The 10,153-nt window shown below is 35.4% G+C and overlaps 1 protein-coding gene across 1 annotated transcript; it reads right to left on the reverse strand.

Moving 5' to 3' along the window:
• Nucleotides 1–1,090: 1,090 nt before the first annotated feature.
• On the reverse strand, nucleotides 1,091–4,614 carry LOC104591636 (glyceraldehyde-3-phosphate dehydrogenase, cytosolic). Its single transcript, XM_010250569.3, has 10 exons — nucleotides 4,293–4,614; nucleotides 4,068–4,168; nucleotides 3,355–3,470; nucleotides 3,140–3,239; nucleotides 2,842–2,988; nucleotides 2,687–2,747; nucleotides 2,484–2,581; nucleotides 2,179–2,321; nucleotides 1,909–1,992; nucleotides 1,091–1,472 (listed from the first exon to the last, which is right to left on the reverse strand). The coding sequence occupies exons 1-10, from the start codon at nucleotides 4,318–4,320 to the stop codon at nucleotides 1,337–1,339; spliced, it is 1,014 nt and encodes a 337-aa protein (XP_010248871.1). The 5' UTR covers nucleotides 4,321–4,614; the 3' UTR covers nucleotides 1,091–1,336.
• Between the last annotated feature and the right edge of the window lie 5,539 nt (nucleotides 4,615–10,153).

A 10,153-nucleotide genomic window follows, 5' to 3' on the forward strand; every position in this document is an offset into this window, starting at 1 on the left:
TCTATGGCATGGCAGCGGGACGGGTGCGGGAGAGTTTTGTAAATGTAGACCCAAGGGATGCAAATGGATCGGATTCTTTTTCAATTCGGAATTGATCCAAAATTAGTGGATTCGGATCCCCTCTCTATCAGACTTTCGGATAGGATTTGGATCATAAAATTGGACCCGTTTGAAATTCGGATTGATCCGATCCGATATAATTGTAAGACTACAATTGGACATTTTGTTTTAAAAATGATAGGCTGTAATTTTATTAATTAAATAAACCTAAAATTGGAAATTTCACATCAAACATGATCGACAAAACAAACCCTGAAACCTTCTCATTGATTCTTTTGCGTTTTGTTTTTGTTCTGTACCTAGGAGTTGAGAAGTGAGAAGCCTAGCTGATGTTGCTGCCTGCCGCCACAAGCCGTCACGGTGTCATCGTTCAATCTTTGTCATCGCCGGTTGCCACGCATTCACAGCATACAGTATCATCCCTCTCCTATTTATTTATTTTTTTCCATTTTTCCCTTTTCATTTCTAGTTTCACCAAAATCACCTCACCTCACTTCATATTGAATGAATCTCTGATCTATTATTTTTTTTTTTTCCATTTTTCCCTTTTCATTTCTAGTTTTCACCAAAATCACCTCACCTCATATTAAATGAATATTATTAATAGAAGATGAGAGTATAAGTGCCAATGGATCAGTTTGAGTTGGAACCAATTAGAATAGATTGAATGGTCGATACAAAACCAATAAAGAACAGATTGGATGGTCGAAATATTGAATTGGACCAATCCAAAACGGTCCGAAATATTAAGAACAGATTGGATGGTGGAGACATTGAATTGGACCAATCCAAAATGGTCCAAAATATTCATCAGGTTGGATTGGACTGCACTTGGTTCATTTGTGGACTCGTGATCGAGACTTGAAAGTTTGTGTACCAGTAAACGACCCATGTAACATGGAAAATCGAAGAGATGCCAGAGACTGGCCTAAGATATGTTTTTGAACTATGGGACTAATGGGAGTTCTCTTCTACAATTGCACAATTAACGGGAGATCACACCAAGAACGTTTCACGCAACCATCACAAATTTGACAAAAGCAAATATTATATCATCTCAGACAAACATGTTCTCGATACAACAGGCAGAATAGAAAGAGTACTACTTTCCCCTTTCAAAACACCAAAAAAAGGGTTTCTGACCCTCTTAACATTTTTCAACTCCAAATGACATAGACAACAATATCCTCTTAAGTAGTTTCTAAAACATCACAATAACTTTATTCCAGCTCTGTAGCAAATTAGCAGCGGTTGCTTAACTTCCCAGATCACAGTTTCAGTTGGTAGAGGCGATGTGGAGGATCAAGTCAATTACACGGGAGCTGTAACCCCATTCGTTGTCATACCAAGAAACGAGCTTAACGAAGTTATCGTTCAGGGCAATTCCAGCCTTGGCATCGAAGATGCTTGACCTGCCAAAATGGGCACAGTTTCGTGTTAGTTAATAGGCAACAACAATAATAAAAATGGTTAAATGACTCATAAACCACCTGACGACGATCCATGCATGAATCAGAAAGGAAGCACTGAAACAAAGAACGAAACATCTGGCACAGCAACTCAAGGTCAAGACATGGAGGAACACGGAAGCAGAATGTGTTTTTTTTGGGCGACCGGAGGAGAGTGGGCGTTTGAATTACATTTATACTGAACAGTATCATCTAGACGAGGACATACAGATGACTTGGGCAATGGAAATGCGCAAAATAGCATGAATTGGACAGATGACATTCACGTTAAGACAGTCATGAATTGGGGATTAGGGATTTCCAATCAGTAGTGGGGAAAGAAAAGGATGTTACACCTTGAATTGCAATTAGTAAATAAAATCGGTTAAATTATCCTCACCTGCTGTCACCCACGAAGTCGGTGGAAACCACATCATCTTCGGTGTAACCCAAGATTCCCTTCAGCTTCCCCTCAGACTCCTCCCTAAAAGCAAACACAAAAACAATATTATATCCTCTGTTAGAAAAGAGCCATCTGAGGTGCCAATCTTAGCTCATTAAGAAACAACATTATATCTGCGATACACAGAATTTAGCTTTCTTTAACTAGATCACCACAACAAACAGCTAACAACTAATCAAATATGATAAAGGAAAAAAATTGTCTTACTTGATAGCGGCTTTGATCTGTTCGTAGGTTGCCTTCTTCTCGAGTCTTACGGTGAGATCCACCACGGAGACATCCACAGTTGGGACACGGAAAGACATACCGGTCAATTTGCCATTCAACACTGGTAGTACCTTACCGACGGCCTTCACACATTACATAATTCGTATAATTAGTCGACCTCGTATAATATATTTAAAAAAAAAAAAAAAACTCAAGATCAAGCTATTGAACGAGAGAGGGAGGGGGTAATATCTGAACGATCCCCCTCAGTTTTATTTGTCTAAAATGACTTATTAGGTAACTACCTTAGCAGCTCCAGTGCTGCTGGGAATGATGTTGAAGGAAGCAGCTCTTCCACCCCTCCAGTCCTTGCTTGATGGTCCATCAACAGTCTTTTGTGTGGCTGAATCAGACAAGTAAAACAAGATGAAAAAGAAATCAAATTTACGATCCAAAACCAGAAAACAGCTATACAAGAACAAACAGATGAAAAAAGAAAGTAACCAACCGGTGATAGAGTGGACAGTGGTCATAAGACCCTCAACAATACCAAATCTGTCATTGATAACCTGATAAAATGAGGCAAAGTAGAAAGCATTAGATCAATTGTACGATGTAATTAAGTTCGCAATGACAAAAATGGGTTAGAGGAAGAAAGTAAACCTTGGCCAAAGGTGCAAGACAGTTGGTGGTGCAGCTAGCATTGGAAACAATGGAGATGTCGGACTTGTATTCCTTCTCATTGACACCCACAACAAACATGGGAGCATCTTTACTTGGGGCAGAAATAACAACCTTCTTAGCACCACCCTATTCATCAAAATCCAACCCAATTCATCCCGCATTAATCAACTGTTGAAAAAATATTATATACCCACAACAGAATCATATTTATGGACCAATTCATAGCATTATGAGATAATAAACAACGACAATAACCAGAGAACAGATAGAAGCAGACCTTCAGATGGGCAGCAGCCTTGTCCTTGTCAGTGAACACTCCGGTCGACTCTACGACGAACTCAGCACCGGTCTCACCCCATGGAATCTCCTCAGGGTTCCTTCAGATTCAGAATGGAAAGGTAAGAAAATCTCATCCGTGTATGAATATTTTCCGCTTCCTTTTAAGGCAAAACCATACAAGCTGAAAAACAAAACCGTCGATGAGGGCTGTACCTGACACCGAAAACGGTGACTGGCTTCTCACCAAAGAGAAGAGTCTTAGAGTCCTTGACCTTAACGTCGGTGTGCTTCCAGTGACCGTGAACACTGTCGTACTTAAACATGTATGTCTGCATAACACATTAACAAAGCTAGGGTGAATAGAAAGTAAGAGAAGAAAAACAAAGTCGGTTGCGCAAGAGCTGTTAGCCATCTGATCTGATGGCTAAACGCTGACGAAATTATGGGCATTTCAATACAGCTAACAGGGACGAATTTAAATTGTAACATTGCCCGTATAAGATCTCCTCTTCACCCAGTATCCACAGTAAAGAGCTCCACTGCAGGTGCTCTTTGCAGCACAACTAAAGAAAAATCAAAATGTGCGTGTATGTGTGTGTAAGAGAGAGAGAGGGAGAGGGAGACGGAGATAATGCATGCTACCGTGACTGACCAACCACAGTACAACTTTAAGGAATCTAGCCTATGGATCACGATTGTAACAGATCAAAGAATGGCTGATAATCGGATCGAACAGCTAGAAACACTTATGAAACAAACGCCAAGAGGCTGCCAAGCAATGAGTTCGCTAACTACAAGGAGATTTAGATGCAGAGACCAGAGAGAGTGAACGGTGCATGGATCCACCATTCATGTAATACGGCATATAAGAAACCATGTATGTATAAAAATTATGGTTAGAAAAGCAGATGGGTGGATGGTCCTACCATGTAATCAGTGGTGATGAAGGGGTCGTTAACAGCGACGAGCTCAACATCATCTCTCTGAAGAGCGACTCTAGCAACCAGACGACCGATTCTTCCGAATCCTGTGTTTTCATTACCATTTTCAATCAATTTCAACAGAGAAATAAGAGATAGAAGATCAGATCTGAGTAAGATCCCAATATATAGAACCAAGGAAACCAAAAGGGGGTTAAGAGATCGAAGTACCGTTGATTCCGATCTTGACCTTGCCCATGATTCCGAGAGACAGAGTGAGAGATGTGAAGAAAAAAAGCAGCACAGTGAAGTTGCAGAGGAAAGAAGCCAAAGAGCGGAGAGGAATGAAAGAGGTCGGTAGGCTTATAAAGGGGGCGAGAGAAAAGAAATGGTCTGGGAGATGGGATCCTTCGTTTAGGGTTTGTTTTGGGCGGATTTGTGGAAATGTCCGAAACCAGTGGTTTTGGTCAGAAAAATCGGTGGTTCAGAAAACGGCATTTTGTTTGGTACCGTTTCTCTAGAAAATCCGTTGTTCCAGAAACGTCAAACTCGGGCATATCTGAGTTACAAGCATCGTTTTCTCATAGGCTATTTTCTTTTTCAGATGGGGCGCCTCACAAGGACCTCACAGGCATATTCACCATGCATGGGAAACATTTCCTGTAAATAATAATAATATATAAGTAAGGAAAATGTTTCCAATGTAAGGTAGGATGTGCCTGTGAAATCCAGGTGAAGCGTTAAGAAAATATTGAATTTGGCTTTTTTTTTATATCACATTTTTCCAATTTCCAAAGTGCAGCCTAAAGTAACTTTTTTTCTGAAAAAACAGTATCAAATAAAAGGTCATTTATGTAAAATACCGCTATATGACACCGTCTTCTCAGAAAATAGCATCGATGCCAAATATCTCTTCAATATTTTCTCAAAAAACAGCGTTATTGTTGCCGATGATGTACTTATATTGCAGCACTGTTTTCAAACAAAAAAAATAAAAATAAGCACCGTTTGAACGGTGCTTGCAACTCAGACATACACAGAAAGCATTAGACAGATGGCCACATCAGTACTGTATGATGCCAAACACCTACGTAGACTTTGGAATTGGAAGAGTGGGTATGCACACGTGGCTAGATCACTGTTGAAATGGAGATGTGTCACCAATTTGACGTGACGTTGTGTTCACGATATGGGGCGGTTGAATGTGGCTCTGGATTGAAACTTGAAAAGGTAAAAATATACGTGGGGAGAGTAGGATTGGTGGTGGATGTGAAGTTAGTAAATTTGTGATGTGGGAATTGGGATATGGGGTATGGGGTATACACACATGCTTACAAGTACATTCATTGTGCATTGGAAACATCTCCTACAAATAATAACTTAAATACAGAAGATATTTTCAATGAGAAACGTCCTGTACGAGGAGCACATCCAGTCTCGTAATGTGGTGAATGAGTCGTGAAGTTCTAGATGGAATTGGGATCTGCTAGAAAGCTGTGAGATCAGTGTGAGGCGCGCTTTATAAAAGAAATCCGGTCTCTTCAAGATTGTTCTCATATAGAGATTGGATAAGAAGAAACACCTTCCTTGATTATGACGTTTGTTTTGTGAAGAAAGTAAAAAGTTTTCTACCGGCGACGCGCCGTTTGTTTCTAAAACGTGGGCCGCAAGCGCACACGTATTTTATTTTCTCTTCTGGTGGGTCTAATTATATCTTTCTGCATTAATCCGCGATTATGACGTTGATTCATGGTGGGCTCTGATTTGTTGTTACAAAGAAACACAGTACCTCGTAGTCCTGCTGCGACAGTTTGAATATTGGAAATTTGGAAGTGACCATTCAAACTTGTGAACCTTGTTCTGAACTTCTGAATTTCTGATCTGATCTGAATCCCCTGTGCCTGCATTTGAAATGACTATTCCGCTTGGGAGTTTGGAATTTCCAAACACCTAAATGTCAGTAACAGACGAATGACTCCCCCTCCACCAACGCTTATTAAAAAACAAAGAGAAATCTAGATTCCATTCAAAAAGCTGGACCGAACAGTGTAATTGTGAAAATGAGAACTGAAAAGGTGGCAAATTTTATTGAAAATTCTGCATTCTTTTTTTTAATGGGTTTAGACATTTTAGTGAAAAAAATCTCCTCCAAACTTCTTCTCGTTAAATGACAAATAGATATGAGTTTACGTCTACCCCACCGAACCCGCCCCAAAAACGTCCCACATGCCCATGTCAGCGTACATCGAAAACATCTCCTATAATTGTCATTGAGAGATGCTTCCAATACATGGTTGAGATGTAATGTGGTATACTTTTGGGGGTAGATGTGAATTCAATAGATATTTCTACAAAATGCAAATTTAATAAAAAATATTTGGCTGTTCTTCATAAAAAACTAGCAGGGGCCCGGTGCGATGCATGGATGGGACACCCCTCCTTGTCCCCTGCCCCCATAAGTCAAGACACTCTACTCCATCTCCCCCCCAACTCCAATGCGGGGCGGGTTTGGGGTAAAGCACCCATTCCTGTCGGGGATGTGAATCCCCAAATTTTCCCTACCCTGAGGCAAACCACAAAAAAAAAAATCTAATCTATGGATATTTTACAAATAGGATTATGAGAATTTTGGGGTATCTTAGGAATTACATTATGACAATTTGGAGGTATTTTATAAATGAAATTATGGGATCCTATGATTAAAAGAATATGAGAAAAATTTAGAGATATTTTAAAAACTAATATTAAATCTATGGATATTTTACTAATTTATCATTGGGTTTGGGAAATTATATGCAAATCCCTTCCCTAATTTGGGGCAAAAATATTTTCCCTATCCCCACCCCGTCTCTACCTCATCCCCATTTAAGATTTGAGAAAAACTTCTCCTTTTTGGGGTGGGGCAAGGTAGGGCCCCAGTTTAACAAGGAAATTTGTCATCCTTACAATTCTAATAATTTTCTATAACTAATTAACAAATTGTAAGGTAAATAACAATAAATTACAATATTTTATAATAATTTCCAAAAAATTATTGAAATTACTATTGATTAGTAGTAATGTATAGTAAATTAATTATTGACAATAACAATAAATTAATGTAAATTATTTACTTTTTAATCATAAATTATTACTATTAGTTAAAGTAAATGTAATTATAGTAAATTAATGTAATTATGGTAAAGTGCATTGATTTTAATTAAAAGTAAACCATTTGTTGTTAATTAAAGTAAAACCATATATGATCGAAGTCAGTCAAGTGGTTTGTGGATAGACTTAATAATTTTTCTGATAGATTAATTTTCTAATTTAATTTCCCTAAAATTCTTAATAATTATTCAGTTGGATAATAAATATAATAATGGAATATTATTTAAATAGCTTTAGAGAATATCTTTTCATAGATTAATTTCTTAATTTTTAATTAGTTATTTAAAAAATAATTGTGGATTATTAGTTAAAGAGTTTCCCTGAATTATTTGATAATTGTTAGCTATAATTATTGATTTTATAGAAATTAGTAAATTACCCTAATTAGTAATATCTTTTATCAATAAATTATTATTGTAAAAATTAATGAAAAATTATTAAATTACAATGGTTAATGTAAATTACACTAAACATTGGAATTTTGAACATTTATTAATAACCAAAAATTATTAAATAATATATTGTTTATTAATTTTTGGTAGATTATAAATTATTTAATATTTGTTAAATAATGGATTATTTCTTGAAGTAATTATTTCATAATTTTTTGTATAATATTTTTCGGAAATTTTTAATAATTTTCATAAATAATGGATTATTTAACAGTAATGGAAAATGCCATCAATATATAGGAAACATGGAATTCCCCTTATTCCCCTCTCTTTGCTTGAAATCAGGTATACAGATATAAATGTTATTTGATTTGGAAAACCAAATCTTAATAAATTATGACCCTATTTTATGGGAAAGTGGAGAGAATAGAGGGGAATTAGAGATAGAAGTAAAGGAGAGGATAAAACATGCATTTAGCTAATTAAGGAGAAAAGTTAGGTTTTTATAAAAATTGAGAAACGTGAGTTGTGGGGGGAGAGAAAGAGAGAACCCAATGGGAAGGGAAAGGAATGAAGAGAGAGAGAGAGAGAGAGTGCTGAGATGGCAAGTTGGGAGTGGTTGGAAGGGGAGAGGAGAGAGAGTCTAAGTGAATGAAGGGTTGGGGTGATGGAGGAAGGAGAAGCAAGGTGATGTGGATTGTCTTGCTATATATATAGATAGATATTGTTATTTAAATTTTTGAAATATTTAATTATTTATTGAATTTAATAATCCATAAAATTATAATTAATACTATTATTACATAATTCGTTATTAATTTTTTTAAAATATTAAATTTTATTAATATGAATATTATGAAATCTATTATAATTGTTTTTCTACTTTTAAGAAATTTCTTAAAATTATTACATAATTTTGCTATTTTAACTATTTAAAATTTAGTCATGTTAAATATTTTGTTATTTGAATATTTAAATAATATGTAAAATATTTAATGTTTTTTGTTATTTGAATTCTATTTATTTTAATGTTATTGAGCAATATTAAATATTTTATAAAATTATTTAGCTATTTTTAATGTTTTTTTATTTAATATATTTAGTTATTGAAATATTTAAATAATGTTTTATTTTTTAATGTTAAATTTTTATTATTTGAATAACATTTAAATTGAATCATCCATAAAATTATAATTTATATTGTTACTACATAATTTCATGATGAATTTTGTAAAAATATAGAGTTATTAATAATATGAATATTATTAAATCTATTATAATTTTTTTGTGTGTTTTGAATAAATATTTGGGCAAATTTCTTAAACTACCCCTACTGTTTGTGAAATTGACTAAATGTACCCTTACTGTTTACATATTGTCTTAAAGTAGCTTTATTGTTTCTAAAAATTGACATCGCTGTTAAGTGCTAACGGAAAGAAATGAAATGTCGAATTTGCCCTCCACTATTTTCCAACAAATTGTGTAAGAGGCTGATCTTAGTTGGGCTGGTTTTTCCGAGGGACTCTTGATATGCGAAGAGGGGAGGTGGAGAGGGACAACGAAGAGGAAAAGGGGGCGGAGGAAGAAATCACCACCATTGTTGGAAGTTCTCTCTCTCTCTCTCCCCGTTCATTCTCTCTCTCCCTCTCACCCTTATTTCTACAAAATCAAAATCAATAATGTTTTTTTAAGCTTTTCTATGGTGATTTAATGAAAATAATTGTTGATAAGAAAATTTATATAGCAAGTGATGCATAACCATTTTTTTTTTAAATTGGGGAAGTTTTTACTGATGTAATATAGGGGATGTTTTAATAATTTTTCCAAAGAAGTCAAATAAATTTAAACAAGGGAAAACTCACTTTTGTTTTGATCTGAAAACTCACTTTCAGACATGGCCAAAAGTCAAAACAACCCCTCCCATTCGACCTCTCTTTCTCGTCTTCATACATCTCTCTGTCTGCCCTATCTTCTTGCAGTGGCAGTTTTCTCTCTCTCTCTCTCTCCTCCGCCCTATCTTCCTAGCACCGTCACTGCAAGTTGCAGTGGCGGCTCTCTCTCTACCCCTGTCTTCCCGGTTCTCTCTCTCGCTCTCACTCTCGCTCTCCCTCCCCTGTCTTCCCACCATCGCCATTGTGGTTCGGTGAGTAATAATAATATTTTTATTAATTATTAATTATTTTAATATTTTTTATTAAATTTATTTGTGTTATTTATTACTTATTTTAAATATTTTTATAGTAATTAATTTTTTTAATTTTAATTGTTTCATTTATTAATTAATAATTAATAATATTTATTATTTGTATTATTTCAATATTATTTTTAGGTTGAAAATTAATTTTTATGAACCTTAATGCTTTGTATTAAGGTATATATTAACCAATGAAAATTTATTAAAACCACAAGAGTGATTTTGGTTGGTCAAACTCTCAACTACGAATAGGCATATCAATGATACATGAAAATCTGAGACCCGTTCCAATTACCTTGGATTTGGATGTTGTGTTTATGTAATTGGATTGGATTCAGATTTGACTCTATTTGGTC

This window comes from Nelumbo nucifera, chromosome 4, assembly GCF_055504915.1.
Source record: "Nelumbo nucifera cultivar China Antique chromosome 4, China Antique-T2T, whole genome shotgun sequence".
Lineage (NCBI taxonomy): Eukaryota > Viridiplantae > Streptophyta > Magnoliopsida > Proteales > Nelumbonaceae > Nelumbo > Nelumbo nucifera.

Coding starts and splice junctions, on each gene's coding strand:
- LOC104591636 (XM_010250569.3), bottom strand. CDS start 4,320: ATGGGCAAGGTCAAGATCGGAATCAACG. Junction 4,169..4,292: donor GGTCAAGATCGGAATCAACG/GTACTTCGATCT, acceptor ATGAAAACACAG/GATTCGGAAGAATCGGTCGT. Junction 2,989..3,139: donor AGGCTGCTGCCCATCTGAAG/GTCTGCTTCTAT, acceptor TTTGATGAATAG/GGTGGTGCTAAGAAGGTTGT.